At 52.1% G+C, this 23,733-nt stretch overlaps 7 protein-coding genes across 7 annotated transcripts; 4 read left to right on the forward strand and 3 right to left on the reverse strand.

Annotated features, from left to right (window-relative positions):
- Positions 1–665: 665 nt before the first annotated feature.
- On the forward strand, positions 666–1,632 carry F5J12DRAFT_903167 (S-adenosyl-L-methionine-dependent methyltransferase; the record flags this gene model as incomplete). Its single annotated transcript, XM_051748374.1, has 4 exons — positions 666–899; positions 952–1,180; positions 1,228–1,325; positions 1,378–1,632. 4 exons carry the CDS (start codon positions 666–668, stop codon positions 1,630–1,632), a joined length of 816 nt encoding a protein of 271 aa, XP_051604382.1.
- A 435-nt stretch (positions 1,633–2,067) lies between these two features.
- Positions 2,068–8,046, forward strand: F5J12DRAFT_802939 (uncharacterized protein). The gene is made up of 12 exons (XM_051744435.1): positions 2,068–3,242; positions 3,289–4,589; positions 4,624–4,957; positions 5,010–5,376; positions 5,446–5,517; positions 5,573–5,655; positions 5,722–5,869; positions 5,966–6,060; positions 6,163–6,379; positions 6,558–6,607; positions 6,684–6,963; positions 7,226–8,046. Exons 1-12 carry the CDS (start codon positions 2,159–2,161, stop codon positions 7,626–7,628), a joined length of 4,434 nt encoding a protein of 1,477 aa, XP_051604383.1. The 5' UTR covers positions 2,068–2,158; the 3' UTR covers positions 7,629–8,046.
- Positions 8,047–8,604: 558 nt separating this feature from the next.
- On the forward strand, positions 8,605–10,825 carry F5J12DRAFT_802945 (homeobox KN domain-containing protein). Its single transcript, XM_051744436.1, has 4 exons — positions 8,605–8,689; positions 9,417–9,873; positions 9,911–10,099; positions 10,158–10,825. The coding sequence occupies exons 1-4, from the start codon at positions 8,674–8,676 to the stop codon at positions 10,561–10,563; spliced, it is 1,068 nt and encodes a 355-aa protein (XP_051604384.1). The 5' UTR covers positions 8,605–8,673; the 3' UTR covers positions 10,564–10,825.
- Positions 10,826–11,944: 1,119 nt separating this feature from the next.
- Positions 11,945–14,629, reverse strand: F5J12DRAFT_779854 (uncharacterized protein; the record flags this gene model as incomplete). The annotated part of the gene is made up of 13 exons (XM_051742432.1): positions 11,945–12,009; positions 12,054–12,134; positions 12,182–12,276; positions 12,631–12,680; positions 12,749–12,865; positions 13,008–13,041; positions 13,183–13,279; positions 13,536–13,708; positions 13,789–13,818; positions 13,877–13,926; positions 13,947–13,999; positions 14,195–14,296; positions 14,518–14,629. The coding sequence occupies 13 exons, from the start codon at positions 14,627–14,629 to the stop codon at positions 11,945–11,947; spliced, it is 1,059 nt and encodes a 352-aa protein (XP_051604385.1).
- A 3,146-nt stretch (positions 14,630–17,775) lies between these two features.
- On the reverse strand, positions 17,776–19,784 carry F5J12DRAFT_903173 (cytochrome P450; the record flags this gene model as incomplete). The annotated part of the gene is made up of 7 exons (XM_051748375.1): positions 17,776–17,893; positions 17,951–18,404; positions 18,482–18,664; positions 18,708–18,845; positions 18,933–19,041; positions 19,124–19,189; positions 19,371–19,784. The coding sequence occupies 7 exons, from the start codon at positions 19,782–19,784 to the stop codon at positions 17,776–17,778; spliced, it is 1,482 nt and encodes a 493-aa protein (XP_051604386.1).
- Positions 19,785–20,015: 231 nt separating this feature from the next.
- On the forward strand, positions 20,016–21,961 carry F5J12DRAFT_713545 (methyltransferase domain-containing protein; the record flags this gene model as incomplete). The annotated part of the gene is given in 6 exon segments (XM_051740840.1): positions 20,016–20,300; positions 20,312–20,386; positions 20,456–20,626; positions 20,676–21,162; positions 21,222–21,608; positions 21,693–21,961. 6 exon segments carry the CDS (start codon positions 20,016–20,018, stop codon positions 21,959–21,961), a joined length of 1,674 nt encoding a protein of 557 aa, XP_051604387.1.
- A 169-nt stretch (positions 21,962–22,130) lies between these two features.
- F5J12DRAFT_954859 (uncharacterized protein) lies at positions 22,131–23,707 on the reverse strand (the record flags this gene model as incomplete). The annotated part of the gene is made up of 4 exons (XM_051749853.1): positions 22,131–22,797; positions 22,923–23,016; positions 23,105–23,521; positions 23,565–23,707. 4 exons carry the CDS (start codon positions 23,705–23,707, stop codon positions 22,300–22,302), a joined length of 1,152 nt encoding a protein of 383 aa, XP_051604388.1. The 3' UTR covers positions 22,131–22,299.
- Between the last annotated feature and the right edge of the window lie 26 nt (positions 23,708–23,733).

The following is a 23,733-nucleotide window of genomic DNA, read 5'->3' on the forward strand; positions in this document are numbered from 1 at the left end:
TGAATCATGATGCCATGTCGTTCTGGTTGACGTTCATCACAATCGCACGAACGAGCTACATTAAGACGATCCCTTGCTTACTCCAAGATAAACATTTGCAGCGTGCACAGAATTTACGACGACACCACCCGTCCTGCCAATCAAACGGTCCCTTATAAGTCTAACACGCGTCAAGCTTTATGGACCGCTCACTGACCTACCCCCTTCGCTTTCAATTCCATGCTGGCTGTCACTCAATAGATGGGTGTTAGTGGGTCACCTCAAAGCGCTGAAAGAAGAACTCCCTTGAGCCTGAAGACGTGGAGCGAGCACTCGCCAAAACCTGACAGCTGCCGAACTCGCCTGTAGGCTTCCAGGTGGTTGAGTCCTTACCGGTGGATTATGGTGCTCTTGGGAGGCGTCTTCGGCCGGGTTATCCACTTCGGCCGATTCACAACAAACTCCCCCTATCACCATATACCATGGTGATATCCCACTGCAACGCCTTCATCAAGATGCAAAAAGTTCCACTGAGGTGGAGAGCGTCCGGCCGAGGACTACTTGGGCCGACGACCTTCTCGCGCCTGATGGGACTACGAGTTAGTCGTCCGCATTTAAGGTCCAAGATTTTGTTGCATATCTCACAATTCAACCGCATTCCCCATAACTGCACAACTGAACCATCTATGCAGGCCACTATCCAAGCTAGTAGGGAAGATTATAGAGCGAGTGACTACAACAAAACAGCGTCATTTGTCTACTCGGAAGAATTCACGTCGCCGATACTCAGGTGTCTTAACCCCAGCGAGGGCGACCGTATTATCGACCTTGGTTGCGGAAGCGGTGAGCTGACGGTCAAAATCCAAGACGCCGTCGGTACCAAGGGTTTCGTAGTCGGTGTAGACTGCAATGAGGACATGGTTTGTCGGTCTCACTTGCAAATGCTGATTATCGGTGTAACGCGACCTCTAGTTGGCAAAAGCGTCCGGAAGTGGGGTGAGGAACCTGGTGCTGTGTGATATCCAGGATCTTCGCGTGCCTACGGACGTGATCGAGGAAAAGTCGTTTAATGCGGCATTTAGCAACGCGGCTCTGCATTGGTGCAAGGAAAATCCTTCTGGAGTACTGAATGGCATCAAATGCGTGTTGAAAGATGGAGGCAGATTCATCTGCGAGATGGGGGGGTTCCTCAACTGTATTGGTGGGTCTCGACATCCTGTCTCACGAAGGTAACTCAAGCAATTCCAGGGGTGCGCCTCTCCTTGCATCATGCATTAAGAAAACGCGGATTTGAGCCCGAGAAGATCGATCCTTGGTATTTCCCCTCAGTGAAGGAATACCGCAAGGTTTGTCGGTGCAATTGCACGCAGCAACCTCATCATAACCGTCTATTACTAGCTCCTGGAAGATGGAGGTTTTCGAGTGGACAGCATAGCCTTGGTTCCAAGGATAACATCGCTCAATGGTGGCGGACTACGCGACTGGCTAGAACTTTTCGTTCGCAGGACTTTTTTGAAGACTCTAAGTGATGAGGATGCCGCGGAGATTATGGACGAGGTTACCCAGATGTGCTCGGTGGATATGAGGGACGAAGCAGGAAACTGGTCGGTGATGTATGCCAGGTTGAGATTTTCGGCAACTCTGCAGTACTGAGCTTGCCGCCGCATTAATACCTCCACTTGATCAATGTTTCAAAAAGAGGGCGTTGTTTTCGTGCACCGTTATCTTGTGCACAATTTAACCGTTTCAGATGAGTTATTGCACTGCCCGTGCGCTTATGAGAACGAGCATTAAGCTATGTATGTCTATATATAATTACCGTGCTTCGTCGCCACGCCGCGGGAGAGATTCAGTTGAGGTTCGCCTGGCCCTTCGAAAGATACGCCAGCAAGTCACTAGCCTCGTAACAGGGGACGTGACTGGAAATCAGCCGGCAGGGTGCTGGGCTTGATGCATGATGTGCAACCCGCGCAGCCTTACGAATCCAAACCCAGGATTGCCAAATACGACTGTAGGACCAAACAAGAATAAATAGGCGCCCACAACCTACGCGATCACGTGCGTCGACGCCTGGCACATTGCCCGTGGCGTGAATTGAACCAAATTATTAGAGTACTAAGCTGACGGACTCGTTAACGGGCAACGTGGATTTCTAGTCAATACTTTACGTCGGGAAGGCATGGAGGACCTGTCCGAAAAAGCACGTCCAGCATGGCAGACGGACGATCTCGAGGAAGAATGGGTAGAAGAAGACGATGCGTCGTTTGGCATACAATCTATTTCACTCACCGCTCCTTTGCCAGGTTTCCTACACACCCCGGGCTCGGACAAGGACGATTCAGATTCGAGTCCGGTGGTAGGAGGCACATTCTTGATCAGAGATGATGTGCCAGCTACGAACCTCCTCCCCAAGACCCCAGGTCGACAAAACAAGAAGGGCGGCGGCATCAAAGACATTTTCTCCCCCCTCCCGTTGGAGAAGATGTTCGAGCCACCTTCGCCACCTCCGCCCAGACCGGCGGCACTTGCGCTCAGTGCTGCTCCCGCCGTTCCATCGCGTCTGTCACAAGCATTCACTCCTGATGACAGTCAATCAGAGGTCGAAACCGCCGTATCGGACAATCCCCCTCCTGAGTCAGACATCCTCAAGCCGACGCCATATCCGAATCTCCTTTTGCCACCTTCACCTAAACTCGCTGCAAACAAGTCAAGCACCGAATACCAGTTCACCTTCTCCGCTCCTCACCGCAGCCCCGTGTACCCCCAAGCACAAAGCACACCTGGTCACCCGAGGAGCATAGCAAATCCACCTGCAACCGATCCGAGATTGCGCCTGTTTCAACTGCAGTATGACACGTTCACTCGCGAGCACCTATCTGCTATGGTAGATTCCATAGCCGTGAATACGCCCTCCGGTGGAAACTCTGATGGAAATGGTTCTCCCTCGAGCATCGTCCAGCACGCCATCTTCAAAAATACGCAAACTCCTTCCGACGACACTCCTTTGCGGAGCATCAAACGTGTACGGCTGAGTTCTCCGTCAGAGACCTATGGTGAGGGTGCTGGGGAAGGTGCCACCATTGCAAGGCCACAAGTTACCAGAATCGATTACGTTGGCGAGTCGCGATCGCTTATGCAACAAATTAGACAAGCTAGAGATTTCTCCACCATGTCGACAACTGTCACTGCCCAGTCGCCAGCGAGTCAGCCATCCCAGAAACCTCAAACAACATCTACAAGAACGTCTCCTTTAACCTCTAACAGTGAGTCCCTTCTACAATTTTGTATATGAATCCAACTCCCTGTCAGACAAGGCAGATATTAGAGAGTTGTTGGCACCACCAACAATCGTGGACGACGGACGTATAGCAGGTTCATCGCCATCGACAACTGTGCGCAGTGCCCAATCGTCTCTCGCAATCCGACAGCAGGCGGAGGCGTTCATGCAACAAATTAAGAATGATATGAAGGGTTCAAAGAGGTTGTTCTCCGGGGATACAGAGGTCTCTCGTTATACGCACACGGAGGACGCTCTAGAGTCTATGGCGGATGAATCCCACCATAGTGCTTGGTCGGCGACCACGCGTGACAAAGACAACCGCAGCCGAAGGAAGTCACCCAGAATTGGGTCACCTCGCCGACCATCTGCGTCCTCCAGGCACAGCCCACGGAGGCCCGGGCGTGTTGAGTCGGCGGAACAGGATCGAAGTTTTGTCCACGAGATGTCTAACATGTCGATCGAAGCACCGTGGCAAGCAGAGTCCTGCACTTCTGCCGCACACAAAGGAGAAGCTACGTCTAATGCCGTGCACAACATCCCGGATATCCGGGTGACGTCGTCGACAATAGCCACCGTCCACCTAGCACCACCCCAAAATCAGCACCACCGTTCCTACCCTTCCTCTACCGCTCACTCGGGGAACAACGAGGACTTAAACCGATTCGTGTCTACAAGCACTGCATCTGGAACAATGGTCACGGCGAGTAGTGCACGGTCATTTGTCAAGCATGCTGGCCCCGTTCACATCACGCACATCACACCACTGGACGTGCCGTCTTTACCGGAAAGAATCGGCAAAATGGTGTATGATAAGGAGCAAATGAGGTGGAGAAAGTCTTCCACTCGTGCCGTGTCCGAGGCAGATGACCATAGGGACCAGACGGTTGGTACAGATGCTGAGAGTGAGGATCCTTTCCGAGATATTGAGAGTCTGCGAGAAGACGACTCTGGAGGGTCGTATCACGAGCGAGGAGGAGTCGAGGAGCAAGAGGACGAGAACGAAAACGAACAGGACGAGGACCAGGTGGGAGGAGTCGACATCAGTGGATTAGAAGAGGTGGGGGAAGGATATACTAATGATCAGGAGGAAGTTGATCTCACTTCGTTCACTTTTGATGGACCATCAGTTGCTGCGATTCGTATGGCAACTTCAGAGGAAGACGAAGTGGAAGACGAGATATCTGACTCGGACTCAGACTCCCGGGATGAGGAAGTGGCAGATGCAGAGGATCAGGTTGGGCAACCAGTGTTTGAGTCGGATGCTGACTTATCGCATGATTCGCCTATTGCAAACCTCAAGCCATTGCCAACAGAGAGATTTAATGCGAATGTCCGAAACCACCCCTGTCGTAACCGTTCGTAAGTCGTCCGCGTTGACAACGCCCATGGCTCCCCGATCGGCGCTGAAGAGTACGAGCGTTACCCCCGTATCTGTCATGAAAGACCCGAACCGCGATAGGTTCCGTACGCCAGCGCAGAAGATCGGACACCGACGATCCGTAAGCTTCTCAGACGGGAAACGAGATGGACCCATCAGAGGTCTCAGGACGAAGCCACACGAGAGCGACGACGATGTTGGGACAAGTGTCATGACATCCACAACGACTTCACTTGATCCTAGTGAATCTTCATCTGGCTGCTCGCTTTCTGCTAGGTCGAAACGACTGGCGGAAATGATGCATAAGCTCGAAATTACAGGTAAGCCATTGTTTCCCTTAGCGAAGTTGACATGATACCTACCGAAGAACAGAGGACAGCCCTGGGTCCCCTACGAGGTCCTCGACGTCCAGCAGGCCGTCCGATCATCAGCTACTGCCGCTGGGTAATCGTCGACCGAGCAGTCAGATGGCCGTGGTGAACTCGAGTGGCGCAACCAGACGGTTGTTTTCGATGTCTCAGAAGAGTAACTTCACTGAGCAGGATACTCGTATGAATGCGACCTTCTTAACCGAATGTTCTTTTGGTCTTGCGCACGATAAACTTGTCCAGGTGATCACGGACGTGCAGCCCTTTGAGCCGTATTGGGAGGAGTTGAACTGCATCGATCTCTCCCAGAAGTCTCTAGAGAGCGTAGCGAGGTTGAAAGAATTTATGCCCAAGCTCGACTCACTGATACTGTAGGTGTTGGTCACGAACAGACACGTGGGGGAATCTGACCATTGCCTCTCTTATCGCATGGTTGACAGGAATGCGAATCGGCTGTCGTGGTTGAGTGGCATACCCGGGTCCGTGCGGACACTTTCTGTCGCATCGAATCTGTAGGTGTTTCAGGCGGCGCCATCGCTAATATTCCCGAACTCATGGCACCCGGAGTTTGACAGCCATCACCTCTTTCAGTCACTTACTGAATCTCGAGAACTTGGATATCAGCCATAATGAAATCGACTCGTTGACACGTAAGTGGGAATGAATTGAAGAGTGCGGCGTAACTGATTTTAGGCTGTTTGTTTGAAACAAAAAAGAATTGCAGTGTCTCCGCCACCTCAGAGAGCTGCGAGCAGATGGCAACAAAATCACCGGCCTCGAAGGCCTCCAGAAATTAGATGGGCTGACGAAGCTGAGCGTTCAGGACAACCTCATTCAAGAAATTGACCTGAGTTTGTACCGCTGGTAAGGTCCTTCCATCAGACTCCAAATCCATTTATCTGCTCCGATTTCCCATCGTTTCTGATCGGGTTCAAACCGTGTTATCATCCCTGTGCACAGGCCCAGATTGGAGATGCTCAACCTGAGTCAGAACCGACTGACCAAGATATCCGGATTGGCTGCGAGCCTGCCTGCACTAATTGCCTTGAACGTCGGTGCGTGTTGGTCACGAGGAATGTTCCTGAAATGATGGCGATGACGGTTCTTTTGTTGGCGTTTGGCGCTACTCCCCCCCATCTTACGTGCTGACTACATAGACGGGAATGCACTGGAACAAATCGAGCCCGGAGGGACGATGCCAAGACTGCGCATTTTACGGGCGAGCAATAATCGACTGCAAACGTTGAACGTAGCACCACTCGGAAATCTACGCACACTATATGTGGACAATAACTCCCTTCAAGGTCTCGTAAAGGGGGAACGCTTGGGAAAGCTGGAGAACCTTAGCATGCGAAACCAGAGCTGTCGTGACTTGTAAGTTTGTTTTCCTGTTTCCGATCCGACATAAGCGCTTTATCCTGTCGGCATTTGGGAGAGGGTAACGTGAATGCTGACGGGATCTTTCATCATGCGTACCTGAACCCTCCTTTTTTGATGGCGAATTGTGGGTGTGTGGATTTTGATATGCCATGATAATGACGACGATCTGCAGTCATCTCCCCACTCGGCAGTTTCGGGACGTAAAGAGGCTGTATCTCTCTGGTAGGTTTGGTTTCCAAGCCGGAGTTTGGGTATGAAGGCGGTGGTGGGAAACTGACGCTGGGTCCTTGTTCACTAGGCAACAAGCTGAAGAGTGATTTCATCGACGAGCCGTGCTACAATCTCATATATCTCGAGGTGGCTGCGTGCAGGCTAACGGGACTGCCACGCCAGTTGGGACAGCTGGTGCCCAACTTGCGAGTGTTGAACCTCAATTACAATTTCTTGGAGGACGTGGCTGCGCTAGAAGGCCTGACGAGAATGAACAAGCTAACCATGATAGGATCCCGCTTAAAGGGAACTAAACCGCTGATCCGTGTCCTTCAACGGATGCCCGAACTGGAAATGCTAGATGTGAGGTGAGTGCTTCCTGATGGTTCCATCACGCCTTCTTCCGTAGTGTGCCGATTTTTGGGTTTCATCAACCGTATCATATCGAGATGCGGCATACAGATGAGAGAGGAAAGGGGCAAGGGGACACGTTCCGGCCTGCCTTTTTCATAGCAATTGCGGGAATTTTCATCACGGATGGATCCAGTCACAAAACTTTGTTCTTGTCCTTGTATAGGGAAAAATTTCGGGGAATGAACTTGCTGCTGACCATATTTGGATCTCATTCAGGATGAACCCCTGTACACTTGGGTGGTACTTGCCCCTTTTGGTGCGGGACGTGCCTGACGCGCTCCAACCGTCCGAGAATGGGGGGCATGAACAAGGGCAGGGTGGATTGCAACGGCAAGGAGGCTGGCGAGGGGACCGTGGATACGGGTGGCAGGAACTAGATGCCAAGTTCCGTCGGGACCTACCGGATGATGTCTACGTTGGGCGACTGGCCTACAGGGGACTTGTGATGCGGGCCTGTTCTCGAGTGCGGATGTTAGACGGGGTGGAGGCGACGGAGAAGGAGCGGACAAAGGCTAATCATCTACTACAGGGCATTCTGAGCAAGCAGCAGAAGACGATCAAAGGTCTGAAGGGCAAGTCAGGGTCAGCAGGGAATAGTGCGGGTGCCGAAGGGTCCTAACGATATCTCGGCATCATAGGTTGCATGACGACAGCCTTTTGGGAGATGTGATATTTGCAAGCTAGCTTTGATCTACAGACTCAGACTTGTACTAGAAGGGATCTGTCGACGGGTTTTTGCTATGTATTAGGGCGTTGTTTTCTAATGGAAGTGGCCGTGGGAAAGGCTTGTATGATTACGTACGAAATTTGATGGCGAATTGGAACGATCCCGCAAGAAGCAACGGAAGGGAATTCGGCATCGGAATGTGTTTGGTTCAGGGCAATCTGGATCTCGTGATCTTCGGCGCGTCGTTCGGTGCAGTATACACATACCCATCCCAGGGTATTGTGATTATTCATGTGATAATTATAATGGGGTGACCGTGAAGACTAGTAAACTGGAGGGTCCAAGGTATTGAGGAATGGTGAGGACGCCGTTTGGGGGCTGTGAAGGAGCAAAGGTCGGTTCGACTAGTGTGCCTGAATTGGTATGAAGAAGGCAAGTGCAATGCTAGTGTACCAAAGGGAGAATGTGAAACCCATATACATCTAATATGATGACCTCGAGGGCCCTGTGCGCGTATGTGGAGCAATATGCCCAATTCGAGGGAGGGATTTCGTCAAGGAGCGTACCTTGCGAATGATGCACAACAGCAGCCGTGCGGTTGCGACGGTGGGGACGAGGATGCTGGGAAATATGCTGTTACCACGGGTCCGGAATGGTGATTTCGAAAAAAGTCAAAGGGAAAGCACTGACAGGGAAGGTGGAATGTAAAAGAATAATGTTTTTTTTCGTGGGTCGTTGTCGGCCTCGGCGTGATTGTTGTCGTGCCTCGCATGACGGAACGGGACCGAACCGGAAGGCGAGAGATCTGATTGGACGATGGGGTGATAAAATATTGTGAAATATAAATATTTGTATACTCCGATGCTGCTAAATATGATAATTGCAATAATAATATTTGCGATTTTCGGTGATTCGGGAGGGGGGAGTGCCTTGTTCGCGACCGGGAATCCCTGGGTTTGCCACAGGCGATGGTATGATCATATCTGAGAGACATGATATGTCCGGCCATAAACGTTAAAGCTTCCCAGGACATCATAATTGTCGGATGGCATCCATGCGTGCCTTGCACTAAAGGACTCTCGGCCTGCCAGTCAGTGTGCGCATAAAAGTCCCCCATCGGAATCACGCTAGTTCCCTCTTCGCCCTCCCTGGCCTCTCATCCTGCACCTGCATCTGCTCTGTCTTCCCCTCCCAGTACTACTATTCCAATAACCTCCCACCCCGCTCAAATGATCGAGCAAGGCACTTCCACACTGCCCATCCATCCCTACGACGTCGCCCAGTTCCAACTCTCACTGTGAGTCCATATCCTTTCCTCCCCCCACCCGTAGTACGTACCGCGCCTCCAATCGTGCCAGATCTGATTTCATAAGCCGCTGTCATGTCGTGTCAAGATCTCAGTTCATGTCACTTCTTCATTCCTTTATGTCTTTCCTCCATCATCCGTTCAAATCTCATATTATCATCCCTCTCTCTTCTCCCGTAAACCGGTCTACTCACCTCCGTCCTCTCCCACCCAGCATCGATCCAAAGTCCGAACAACTCCCCAGCCATTGCAGACGATTTGTCAAATTGCGCCTCTCCGGCCATCGTGTGGGTCTTCCGTGCCTTAGCAAGTCCGTCACGTCGTTAATAATTTCTTGTCCTCTGTTTTTTTCCCCTTCCGCTTCCACGTTCTTTTCCACAGTCCCTCTGATACAGACCTTGACCATCTCCAACGACGAATGTCTGCCTCCACAGCCTCCGTGCCAGACACAGAATCTAGCATTGCCTCCCGTCCCGACAAGGGCCCCTCTCCCTCATCCTCCCCACAGCCATCCGCTGCTGTCATCTCCTCGGAACAACACTCATGGAGCTTCGCTGCTTCTGGAACGCAGCCAGACGATAAATCCGATTCAGACCCCACCCTCGATACTAACAAGGTTCAGCTGCCTTCTATTTTCACCACATTCCAGGACCCCTTTCGAAGTGAAATTCGTCGTGCTTCCCTGCCAAGCCTTTCCGCAGACTCGTCTACAAATACCCGCTACAGACATTCTCCATATCCCCTCCCTAGCGCTCGTAGACCCCACATACCTATTAATCAATCTAATCTAGGGTCCTATCACTTCCCGTCCCCATTGGATACCCAGGACGCCGCTAGCGATAAGTCGTCCGTCCGTCCCAGACTCGACACTCATCTCAACACCGCTTACTGGTGAGACGTCCCCATACCCCCCCACCTCCCTCTCCAGCTCCACCGCATCCAGCTCCCAAATCCCCCCGTCTGCCTTTGGCTCCCCACTCACCTCAGATCTCCGCCCCGTCTCTTACATCGAAGGCGACGGTTGGGCCAACTCCCCGCACGGTATCTCACGTCCTAACTCTACTCCGGGCCAGCAACCTATGAGTGGCCACGATACCATGCGCCACTCGACCTTCAAGTGGGCAGCCTCAAATGTATCCTAATACCGACCGCCTAGCTGGTCAGCAAGACCGTAGAGCATACCTCACATCATCTGCGCCCAAGTCAGACGAGTGGTCTTTCCCTAACCATCAAGATTTCGTATTGCCCCCCAATCCTTACAATACTACGTCTAGCTCACTTTCCAACACTCAGCAGCCTCCTGCCGCAGGGAATGCCACATCCACCCAACCGTCGACCTCGTCGCCAACACGTTCTCCCCAGCAAGCCCCCGCTCCCTCGACACTCGTCGACCGACCCACGAGGAAGCGAGGCAAATTGCCCAAAGAGACAACTGACTATCTGAAAGCCTGGTTGCATCGTCATTCAGACCATCCGTATCCAAGCGAGGAAGAGAAGAAACAGCTTTGTCATGCCACGGGTCTTAGTATGAGCCAAGTCTCGAATTGGATGATTAATGTGCGTCGTCTCGTCCTTGCCTGACACCAGCCCGCAGGATCTGATCCAATCTACACAGGCTCGGCGTCGTATCCTTGCCCCTGCGCACAAAGCCGCGCAAGGTCCGACAACTTCTGCACCCTACCCGCCCCAAGGACGGACGGTACCTCCTAGCTCGGCGCTAGAGCCGCTCGCCAGGAGGGCCTCTATGCCAGCAGACAGCCTCCAACTATACCATCCGATGTCTTTGCAGGCCATCGGCGGGGGCGTAGGTGGACCTTCACTCAACGCGCCAGATTACGTGGGATCGAGTCGCCATCTCCTTGGGGCTATGCCGGGACGTTCCTCGCACCAGTACAGCGGAGGAAGTCCCGGGGTACTAGGGGGCGGACAGGATTTCGGCACGACTGGGCCGAGGCTTGCAATGGGGTATGCTGGAGGCGGTGGGCACAGCCATCATTCCGGCCAAGGGGGCGGCGGCGGCGGTCACTACATTCCATCTGGGGTGCCCATGTCTTCACCCGCATCACTCTCCCCCAGTAACCACCCATTCAACTCGCACGCACTGAATGGTACAGGTGGCGGCGGAAACCATCATGGGTCATCACTATATTCACCGTCTCATTCACATGCGCTGCCACCACTACACCATCCCTCACATGCGTCGCATCATGCTGCGCAGCATCCACCCCTCATCCCACCAGGCTACCTCCAGAGCGCGTCACATGGTTCCGATAGCCGGTTGGCACCTGGGGATCACGCACATGGTTACTACGGCGAGACGTAAAGGTCATTGTCTGACTTTAGCCAGCCGAAATGGCAGAGGCGGGGCGTGGTTAAGTCCTCGTGCTTGAGTTTGTTTCTTCCCCTTGTCGCTCGAACCTTATCGATGTTTACGTGGCGGCCGTCTTTACCCGATTGCCCCATGCCCGCGGCCGTGGGGGTGGGGGGCGAATTGAAGACGCTCCCGTGACTTGTGTGCAGCCACGGCTGGAATCGGACTTTTACTACGATGGGCACTAGGGCTCAGGGTGTTGTCTGTATCTGGCACGCGAACGGGACCGTGCGGAGATGAATGTAATCTGCCGGCCTTGGTCCACACTCGACACGAGGGGCAATGCGCGACAAAAACAAAAGAAATCTGACCCACAGTGTAGTCTATTACGATGTTAGTTATTATACTTTTTTATTAGCTCGACCCCTCTTCGTTCATTCCTTCTAACACACCTCGTTTGGATTTGTGTACAACTAATACCGAATACTTTTCTTCACTCCCGATGGACCGATGGTGATCAATTTCCTTCGCGTGAAAGTGAACAGTAACGACACTAAATCAGGGTGCCGACGATGCTACATGCTGTAGTGGGCGCCGAGCGCCTAAGGACCTACTTGATTAATATCTAAGCCATATATCACTAATGTTGGCTCAGTCGAGAGGGAACCGCATCACAGCTGTATGGACCTCGACGACGACAGCCATGGGGCATATACCTGCATAGCGCAGGGGGCGCAGCCATGATCGGTACACGACAGACTGCCGCATTTCAATCCGCCCTCATTTCCGAAAATGGGGGGACCGCGGAGCAGCGCCTCTGGGCAGACTGGGATGGCTGTTACTATTGGCAATGAATCGTTGCAGGCGAGTGCTAGTGATCGGAGCTACTAAGCACGTTTCTCGGGCTCTCCTTTGCCACTTTGTTATTACCCCTCCCTCCCCCCTTCTTGGCAGCAGCCACAACTAAAGCTTGGTTCAACGCCCTTGATCAGAAAAAAAGTCAGCCTGAGCGACGATGGTGGCCCTTATTCGATCGTGTTCGCCAGACTTTGGTCACCTTTTTTACGGTCGATTTTGATAATATTCTTAGATCGCGAGCTCCCCGATCGATCGCGGTCCGCCCAGTGGTTGCCAACTCCTGGTATAGCGTCTTCACATGAGCTTCACCGCCATCACTTCATTCCTCCACGCCATATTTTGCAGCCTACCAATAGCTCCTGATAGGTCCAATCATTCCTCCCCCAGAGTTAAGTTGCCGGTCTCAGCCATAAAGGCACCGATAACGGCCAGATACTACCTATTCTTGGGCTTTTCGGCAAACGGAGCAGCGAGCGAACCTCGGCCAACGCTGCGACTGCCGCATCTGTCGGTTCCTCTCGCTGAGGGGCTGGGCCACCATTTTGCTCAAATTTCGATGGTGGGTTTAGTTGCCCGCTCGAGTGCATACGTACTTACTGTGAGTATCGGTGTAAAGTTCGTGCCTAGGTTCACAGCAGCCTCATTTGGCATACTCCTTGATAATGCGCCATTTGTGACCGCCCAGATGTTCAACTCACCATAATCTCCCGGTGGCTGGGTGCGGACCGCATCGCGATCAGCTGTCCAGGTTAATAGTGCTATATAATCCATGTCTGCCGTGTCGTTGTATACCACTGGTGATCGATCCTCGGAGTGGCGGCCCATGGGATTGAACAGGGATGTGGACCTGATTTACCTTTCCCTTGGACAAAACCACAGGGGGTCGGATTCTAACGTCAATGGAGCGTATTAGAAAGTTCTTCGGTCAGCATTTTCTGATTCTGATGAAGCTGTCTGATCCCAAGAAAAAAAATGTCTGGCGGCCCCTGATATGATGATGATTAATTCGGCCAACGACAATCCTCTTTAACCTTTTCTGAATACTTGGTGGCGGAGTCACCATTACTCCGACATGCGGGGCGGCCCTGAGGAGCCCTGAAGCTGTTGCTGTTTGGTCCTGAAATTCTCCTGTGAGTTGGTTATAAGTTAGGTGGTGGGAAAATTGCTTATAGACGCCGGGAGCGTGTTCTACGATTTAGCAGTGGAACCTGCCTCGCCACTTATCGAACTCGCGACCCAGTTTCAAGTTTCTGTGCGCGCCATCTCCTTCAGCACCGGAAGTCATCGGTATTGTTGTATGGATCCGTTGAATGTTCTGTGGGGGCGCCTGTGAGGTTGCCACGATGGTGCGATGTCATGATGATGCTGGCGTTGTGTGGCTCACGTGCTTCGTTCGGTGATTCGGATGACCTCGGTTTGACAAACTCTTCGCGGTGACTTGACACTTCCCATATATGGCAGGCCTCCGTGTGATTGGCCCGGCCTTCAGATCGATCGACCGATGGGCCAATCATGAATGTCCCGACTGTCAACCAGCTCGGGCACTTATGTGTTTTCCTGTGGTTGTGATGGCGTCCCTGGAGCGAAACATTCCAAGTTATGTACTTACGGCTCCTCAACTCGGGGCTAATACATACTTATTCGACTTGCTGAACGTTTGATCGAATCTACAGCAAATAACAAACTGCGACTAGTCTTGTATTAGAAGCCCCCACTGGTGCGCACATATTGATGTGGCGCCGTCTGCTAAGTGCAGCGCCAAGGAGTTTGTATAGCTACTAAACCCTCATTTCACATTCAGGGGTAGGTTCGGTCCAGAAAAGTGATGTGGGGAGCCGAAGATCGTAGCTAGAATAGGTTGAAAATAGCCCCCAAATTGCTGGCGACATCCGAACGCAGTCGGGCGATGGACCAGCATGCAGGTAGTTCCGAAATTTTCATAGCCTTGGCGGCTCCAACTTCACCCCAGCCCACCGGTCTGGTTTTGAACAAAACCGAAGCCACATTTAGACTTAGCACACAAAAATATGTCTAAGAACACACCTTTGCGATTGTTCCCACGACATAACACTTGATCGGCTAACTTTTTTGAATATTTCAATCCCCGTTGTGCTGCTAAATTTCCCTCTTTTGTAAGGTGTCGAACTACAACACCAGGGAAACACACAATCATTGTATGATTCTCCGCATGAGAGGTTAATAAGTGAGTTGGAATAGCTTCTGTCCATTATTTTCCAGACGGTCGAAACAACCTGTGATAAGCCTCTCAAGTCAACGTCATCACGTGCGGGGATTATGTACATTTTAGTACTAGTTCCCTCCGGGTAGCTACGGACCGCGGAACAGCGCCACAAGATTCGTCGTACCTTGAACCTGTCCCTGCTGAATTGTCCCCAGCAAGCGTTTGGAAATTGGCTGGAGCCACTGCCGCTCAACGGCAAGCCTTGGAACGATCGTGCACACCTTATGCTTTTGCATATCTTCTTACCACAATCCGATTCTCGGGCAACCTTCTAACAAGTTGACTAAATATGCTTTATGCCATGTGCTTGTCCCGCAAAGTTCACATCCGAGTCTCAAATTTGCGTTTCAGTATGTGCTTTTTATATTTTTCGAAGTAGATCCGTAGTAACTTCGGCTGCAGTATTGTTGCGATGGCTACCTGAGTCCCTTGCGTATCTCCATCGACCTGGCTCCCATCAACATGGCTGTCTACCTACAGCACATATATGGTGTAGTGCCTCCCCTGCCTTGATGCGTACAGTGCGACGTAGGTTGCCGGGACTTATGGAGGCAGCGGCGCTGCTATGACGCACTTGGCGGCCCTCTTGTAAGGATCCAACTTACCGACCATGGTAAGTCTGTGAACTTTCATGACCCAGGGTTCCCAGACAGTTATCTTCTCCTGGCTGTCCAACGACACGGTCGCGTGACGATCCTTGGCAGAACGTTCCCCAGCAGTATGGTAATAGGTACCAACATGCCATCTGTCCGGTCCCGTGTTTGATCTCCAGAACGAAGTGTTAATAGCGGCAGCGCCTTCAGAACCTAAGGTTTGCCATTGTCTAGTGGGCTTCTCTGCATCCCTGGAGTGGACCTGGAGGTATTCAAAATCGTTTCTGGCAGGTTTCCTAGGTAAAGAAAGGGGCAGACTGCACATGAACGAAGTACTTGCCCGCATGACAAAGCACACCACGCGTCCACGGTTCAATCTTGCTCCTAGCTACCCACGAGCGTCGCGTCGCTCCCATTTTACCAAGTGCTCGAGCCTGGATTACTTCTTATGCAGTGGTTTGAGCACATGAACAGGTGTCGAAATGTAAGTTTCGTCGGTGTAACGGACTGAGGAGAGTCAGCCCACCAAGAAACATTGGCATTGCGCTTACTGTCGCTTGCTTAGGGTGCTTCTCATTCCTTGCTCGGGTTGCCTTTTCCATTCGTACATATACTGTGCGTACCGTGAACCCACTTTCGTTACCTACTTCATGCGGGCGTTACCTTTTGGTCCGTTCTTGGATTGCGCAACATAAATAACAACATTCTCGCCACTGGGGGCCCAGTTTTCACATACCATCAGGGTCTTTGTAAGTGGCAAAATTCTTGATTATACATCCCCATCATGTGCCGCGTGGACACCCACAGCCCCAGCTGGGTTGTGCCATGAGTTCTTTTCTCCCACAAGCGAGTGCTCGTTCTTTGGAACTATACACGAGCTCTTTTCACCCTATGCAGGCCGCAGTTGCACTCGCAACGTTCCTTAGTCTCCCATCATTCACCATTTCCGGCGGCGTACGGGATACACAGAGAGTCTAGTAGGGTTTAGCGCATCTCCAAAACCGCCAAGCTTTGGTTTTAGTTTGCAATCATGACCCCAATCCTAGCAATCCTAAGCTGCACGGCTTATCCATCTTGGTAGATTGGTATCCTCACTTATTAAACCGTATAAGTGCCTCACAGTACATTCCTGGAGGTTAAGGGTTAAGGCTACGTGAAGGCTGTCGCATGCAACAATTATGAATGACCTAAGTGTGTCACAGGTACGCGACTTGCTAAATCATACTGACCACGAACGTCCGCAAGGAGTAACTTCTCGTTAAGAATGAGAACTCGTAAGGGAGGCTCATGGCTTCCCCACTCAAGAATGTAAAGAAGCTCTCCAAGATTACAGTCTACATTTATTTATGAATTTAAGGTTGAGACAAGATAATCAATCTGCGGATGTAGTGGTCGGGAATACACAAAGTGCGGTCGTTCTTACCACTGGCTTTCTGCACCGCTTCCACGATGAAGAAAATGCTCAAATGGATTGGGAATTTGATGCCCAACCAAATGGATTACCTTTTGTAGACCCTGCCGAGTGACCCTGTTCAGGGGTGGGGCGGTTCGAAGTCGCCGTGTACGATGGGACTGGAAGCGATGGGTGGCTGGGAACGGAATCGATAGGTGTATTAGAACAACGGCATCTCTCCGTGATTACCATCCGGGAAATCCGCAGCATCTCCGGTATCATTGAACGCCCCAACGGGTCGGATAAGAAGAGGCATCATATTAGGAGGTGAGGCGGACGTCGTAGTCGGTCCAGTGTTGGCGGGTGTGGTGGTACCTGGATTGGCTGGCTTGGCAATCGGTCTTGCAACAATGCTAGAATCACGTGAAGATAGGCGAGGGGAGAAGGGAGGAGGACGAAGTGCTTGTTAGCTGAGTGTTATATCATGATGCAGAGCGCCCACAGAGCCTGCCCCCTGTCCGCACGCATCCGGAATTGGAATCAAAAAGAAAAAAAGTCCGGCTTCTCGCATGATGAAACAGAGCAAGAAAAAGTACCGAACACGGGTTATGCAGAGAACATCAAAAGGGAAGCACTTAAAAAGATAGGGAATGTGGCGCTAGAACAACAAAAGAATTACATACTCACTTGAACACCTTCTCGATAACCACCCCTTCGTCGGCAGAAAACTCGAGGTTGCGCACGAGAGTATACAGAAAAATTTTAATCCTAGTAAACTCGGGTAAGTATCGGATTGGAGGAGGGGGGGGAGGCGAGCTGCTAATCATCACAACGGCATCTCAAATGGGGAAAGTACACTGAGGACGAAGACATGTCAAGGGAAGACGACGGAAGCGCACAGAAGTAAAGGAAGTGAGTCCACATGTCCTATTACTGCCAGGGACATCATTGATCACAACGCGACATGCGGAAATCACATAGGAAGCGTCCTCCCCGTGTGATGTAGTGCTCGCGCCTGCGCTAGAAAGAATTTTTTGGTGCAACCACTTGCATAAACTAAAAAAAAAAAACGGCATGCATCCAAATGAACATAACCAAACGGCGTCCGAAGGGATCTGAAACTGGCGCTCCCTGGAAAGGTAGCACATCGTGTGAACGCAGCACAACCCCTCACGTTTACTGCCTCCCTGACCAACACATGCCCACCTTCTATTACAAATTGGTGAAGAAGCACTACAAGGCAGGCAGAGGGTGTGCGGTGGCTCAATGGAGCTAGGGAGACAAACACAGCCAGGAGCAGAAGGAATGTGTGCCCTATTGTGAATCAAAATAGCACCAGGCCTCAGGGCTCACGGCAATGCGCAAAGAAAGTTGGAGGGTAAACAAGAGCAACTGCTTACTCTGCAAGGGCAAACCGATACCCGATACACCCACGACTGCCGCCCAGGAAGGTTAACATGTTTGACCAGAGCCCGTTCTTGATACTCTCCGGGGGATTCCGCCATCTATCCGGCCTGTCCCCAACGATCCTCGATCTGGTCAACGGCAAGACAACGCACGAGAGCACGTACCTAAACGACTGAGCGTCCTCTCCCCAGATCTTTTTACTCTTATTGATCGCCTGAATTGGGACTGTTATGATATCCCCTTGATTCACCCTCACGCTATTGCGCACCGCACCCCACCGATCTGTGAATGGGTCATTAACGGGCACATTATCCACCTCCATCGCTACTCTCATAGTCCAAGTCACAGGTGCATGGAGCCTGAGAGCTTCACGTACGACCCAGTCGAGCTGCTCGAGTTTCGCAACATCCTCATCGAGGGTGGGAGAGTCTCTTGGAATTGTCCAGAGTGCAGCGCGCAGGCGATGCTGCGCTATAGGATTATGTGCCAAGGCATAAAGGCACCACGTGAGCGCCGAAGCCGTTGTTTCATAACCTGCAATAAGGAACGTCGAGATCTGACAGAGAACCTCTGGTGTTGTCATGCGTTGCGAAGTAAACGAAGCCATATTGGATTGCACTGCTTTCCATCGGCATTAGCATAGAATATATTACAGGAGGTCAGGTTTGGCCTTCTCACAGCCAGGCACTACCCACCAAGAACGCTAAGCAAGTCCTGGAGCCGAGTCTGTCTGAGGTATTCCGGTATGTTCTGGTATGGTCCATCCTTGCCCATCTCGGCAGCCATCATCGATTTGCGCTCCTCAATCAGCTTGAGGCCGATACGAGTAAGGTGGGCACGCGCCCAATTCATCGCTTCAGACTGCGGGCGCTGCTCCTCTAATGAATTGATAGGACCGACCGTCGGAAATGTACCACTTACGAATTTGCGCAACAACTGGTATCCACGTTTCAAGGATAGTGCGCAGCGCAAGTTTCCTCGCAGTAGAAAATATTAGATGGTACGCGTCGGCGAGCTCATCATTCTCGCCGGCCAGTGCGTTAAATTGATAACCAAATCCTGGTTAATGAGCCTAACGTTAGCTTACCCAAAATGCACGACTTCGCGAGCTAAATGCAGTTCGACACGAGTGCAAAGGAAACCTACCAGCGAGCCCGATAACATCGAGCGTAGCTTTGGACAACCAAGGGAGGACATCTATCGATGGACATAGTTCCCTCCGGTCGTTGGCGAGATGTTTCCATCGTTCAAGTAGCTGGGCACGATCGTATCCGGAAAGCATGAGATAATTAAACCTTGAATAGATATTAATTTGTACACACGAGGCCGGAGCTTACCTCCGCAGCCTTGTCCCAAAAAATGGGGTGGAGCATCCTGATATGTGCTGCTGTAAACGCAGGTGCCTGATGGACGGCAACGTGAGGAACCAATGCGACATGTGAGGATTCCAGAAGGAGATATCGAGTGATAGCGGCCAAAGACGCAGCATAACAAGCGAATGAGAGTGGAAAATTGGACTCACTAGTATCCTGCGCTGCAGGGATTGTGAGACGAGAAATGCCAGGCCATTGAGAAGGTACGCACCTGCCTGGCGTGGACATTGCCCTCCGTGGTGAGAACACTTTCGGAACCAGCACCCATAGCTGCCAGGTTTTCCCTGACGAAATCCGGCTTCTGAAAACGCTCTGGGTGGGCCAGGATATGTGCTATAGCTGTAAGATCAGTTGTGATGAGACGGTAACCGCCAAGGAATCCCCTATAGGCGTATGTGTGGCCGTAGGCGTCCTCCCAATCAAACAGGAGGCCAGTGTTTTCTTGCTGGTACATTTCGCGAAGATTTCCAAACAAGAAAGATGGCGAAGGTGGAGAGCGCAGTGCTCTGAGGGGGGAAAGGTACTGCGTTGCAAGGAGGACGATAAGATCTCTGAGGACGTACGCAACGGCGACAAGGACGCCGACGGCGAGACATGTTAGAAGGTGTGCGTCGGTGAAAAACATGGGCCAAGTGAGAAGGTAGCGAAACCAACGGGTGTCTTCATGAGAAGACCCGGGTTAAATTGTGGTGTTGCAATGACGGGGAACATCTTGAGTGCCAGCGGTCACCATGCCAGCTCCCCTCCACGCTCGGTGGTCTCGGGCACCAATCAAAAGTTTTTCATTTTCGGTTGCAAGAAGCTGCTACCCTCCCCGGTAACAATACTCCTCTTCGCGGATAGGCTGACGTTCAGCATGGTTGCGCGCACGTTGGAGATTTATGACAGAATTTCGTCACCTCTGGTCACGTCGCTACTGACGACGCACCCAAACCAAGTGACTTTGGATGGTCGCACACCAGATCTGTGGTCTTCATGGTGGGGCTGGGCAGCTGAGTACGACCAGGAACCTCCAAAATGGCAGCAGTTGTTGTCGTACTATTGTCGTCCCATTGAAAGCCCAGCTGAGAATGGGAGGCTGGAGATCTCGGAATCCGTGGGTCGATTCCAGACCAATCTTCTGGGCACTGTACTAATGATCGTTGCTATCAGATTCCTGCAGAACTTCGTCTCCTGATCGATACAGTGCGCAATTTACAACTTGACCGGGAGCCTCTTTCCGTCCCTGTTCCAGGTTCGTTTCCGTCTGCAGTCGTCGCCAGGTGGTAACCTGCTCTGTGTGCCTGGCCAGCCCAGTCTCCCCACATGCCACCCAAAACTAGGGGACGGTCACCCTCGTCGTTCGGGATGTCGCCCAAGAAGGAACACGAGGTCACCCGCATGGCGACATTCGTTCATACCCTCCTCAACCGTGATGGGGCCCGTTGCCGAAACGTCCAGCATGTTGTTGATGTAGGATCAGGACAGGTACGGGGACTTGCCCAGTAGTGAGACCCATTGTCTGTAATCACACAAGGGGTATCTTTCAAGGGCCCTGGAGGAACAGGGCCTGCACGTTCTTGCTCTCGACAACAACGAAAATCAAACGTCTGGTGCTAACGACTGGAAAATCAAGGATGCCCTCCGAAGAGCGCACGAGCAGCGTCGCAACAACGCACAGAGGCACGCGAGCACTGCTAGTCCCGACGTCAATGCATGCCCCTCACAGACAACTCCAAGCTCTCATAGAAAAGGATCGCTTACTCACCGGACCGTCCACATCCAGCCGACATCCCTAGAAGCGGCAATCCAAGATTGGCTCCTGAGCAGCGCGTCCAACACCTTTGCTTCGACCCGAGACCCGATCCCGATCATGTTCGTCGCCCTGCACGCATGCGGGTCCCTCACTATCGATGTTCTTCGTACCTTCTTATCACATCACAATAAAGTCGAATGTGAACGCTGGTGGGAACCCCATTCGCTGGTAATCGTAGGTTGCTGCTACAACCTCATCTCCCCCTCTGGTATGCGACGTTTCCTTCACTGCATAGCTACGATTACACGGGCGTCTAACATCGTGCAGACTTTCCCCTGTCGGAACCCCTACTCTCACTATCCCCACGTCCGACTCTCCCGATAGCGGCACTGCACTTAGCAACTCAGGTGCCCGCCCACTGGTTCAGGACAGAGCGAGCAGGTAAGACTGCTCGTCTTGCCGTCCGAAAAGTCGTGTATCGGGCGTTATTGCAACCCGTAATGCAGCTTACTGGTAAGTGCAAGAAGGAATCACCCGATACCCAAGATACCATGAGCCGCGAAGATGCCCAAGGGTCGATGGCGCGACTAGGCCTTGGAGAAACACCTGAGAACAGGAGATTGGGCAAGTTAAATGATGCTTCATACGCAGACTGGAGCACCTTTCTCGTCAGCGCGACGACCAAACTAGGTATTGGCATCCCCGATCTTACTCGTCAATACTCGGAGGGAATGGCATCGGGGGACCGGCTGCTGCCTTGGATTCTAAATCACAATAACGACAGCGGCGACGAGGAAGGCATCTTTAAACGACTACGGATGGAGAGTCGGTTGGAGGTTGTACATGTGTTGAGGTGCATACTTGGGCCACTGATCGAGAGCCTAATTCTGCAAGATAGGTACGAGTGGATACGAGGGGAGTTGGGAGTTGTCAGAGGGAAATATAGAGTGGATGAGGAAGGGAGGATAACGGTGCGGAACGGGAACATGACAATCGAGATGGTCAATTTGTTCGATCAGGCTACAGGGAGTGGGCGGAATGTCGCACTTGTCGTGAGTCCTGCTTAACGATCCAAATCACATTTGATGGGTTGTCCTCTGGGTTCTGAAGATTGCAACATGGGTGAATCGCCAGTGGAAACCACTTCTCGACACCAAGTTCCGAAGCACGTATTGCAATATATCTAGTTTGCCTAAGTATTGCACGGGGTACTTCGCCAGAGTACGTCCGACTGCGCGACGCCCAAACCGGACCAAATGCAGTGAATTTCCTAAGCCATACTAGGCCAAGGATGTTCTACGTAGTCCAGGCTCCCCCTCCTTTGTGAAAAGTGCCCCTCCGGAGCCAGGACACGAATAACATAGTACTTCTCTCTCAACCACTACACCGAGCCCCACAGGAGCTTTTAAACTGCCTGTCCGATTCCACTCAAACACCACACCGCAACTTCCTTCCCAATCCTGACAGCAATTTTGTCCGCTAAGAATCCACCCGTGCGAGCTGCCGAGAGCCTGGGAGCATAGGTAGCGTTCAGTGTGGATACCAGTGTAGGTGGAAGGTGCGGGATGCGAGGGAAGCGGTCTAGGTCGACCGTGGACATCGAGTCAGAGGGTGTCGGGGTGTTAGAAGGAATGCGAGATTGGGAGGGTAACCCAGAAGCACTCGTTACCATTTCCAAAGGGGGACGCTCTTGTGAGACTCGCAGCAACTGCGACACTTGTAGTGGCACAGAAGAAGACCGCGCAGTGTCTGGCGTAGCTGACGTGGAGGGTAGGGGTGTCGTAGTCCTTGAGCAGTCCAAGAGAGCCCAGGCAATCGATGCGTGGAACTTTGGGTCTCCGTAGAACTCTTTCTGGCGGAGCGACCGGAGTGTAGGCACGAGGAACTTGAGAATTTGGCAAAACTATGTGAGGTATCGTAATACTTTCGTCAGCGGAAGGATGGTAGACTAGAGAGCGGATGAAGGGTATATGAAGGACATAGACGAGAAATCCTGGAGCAGGGGGGAAAGTCAGACAGATTACACACCTCGGCGTGCCCGGCGCCAACCTCCATAGTCAGAAACGTTCGCGTACGTTCATCATTCGTAAGCTCTGAGAAAGTTGAGAACGATGCGCTGAACCTGAAATGACCATGAGGCCCTACTCCAGGACAAGACTATAAGGAGTACAAGAGAAGGAAGTAGGGAACGCTGGCGGAAACGCGCTTACCGTGAAACCGACTCTGCAATCTTTTTCACTGCCCTCTTGAAGTCTTCCCGTTGGTGAGCGCGGAGGAAGATTGGGCGGGAAAGCGAAATGTGTAGTTCGAGTTTGGCATTCTTCCTCTCACCTCTATCCATGCTCTTATTTTCATCCCTGTCCTCGCACTCATGTTTTTGTCTTTGCACGTCTTCCTTTTCCGCTTCCCCGACTCCCCACAACCCTTTTACCTCTTTCTTTGCCGTGGATATCACCTCGGTTACGAGGTCGTATAGCGCTTCACCAGGAGCCAGAACAAGTGGGACATATACGTATGTGGCATACTGACCCTCTACGTGGGGAAAGCTGCGAATGCGGCCTTGGTGCTTTGCGGGGTCATCCGCCGGAACTGGAGGTGCAAGAGAAGCTGCGAGTGGTGGGAGTTTTCTGCGTGTTGTCAGTCAAGTTTCAACGAGGACGGAATACCTACCGCCTCTTGGCAGAAGGGCCAGCTGTGGCTAATTCTGCCGGTGGCCCTGGCTTGCAAGAGCGACGACGGGTGGGTTTGGTACCGTCTGACTCGTCTGAGCTTGAGCTCGAATACGACACAAGACTGGCGGACGTGCGCTTCATTCACTCGTCGTCCTCGTCACACACGT

This window comes from Pisolithus orientalis, assembly GCF_024613125.1.
Source record: "Pisolithus orientalis strain OTSU chromosome Unknown F5J12scaffold_3, whole genome shotgun sequence".
NCBI lineage: Eukaryota > Fungi > Basidiomycota > Agaricomycetes > Boletales > Pisolithaceae > Pisolithus > Pisolithus orientalis.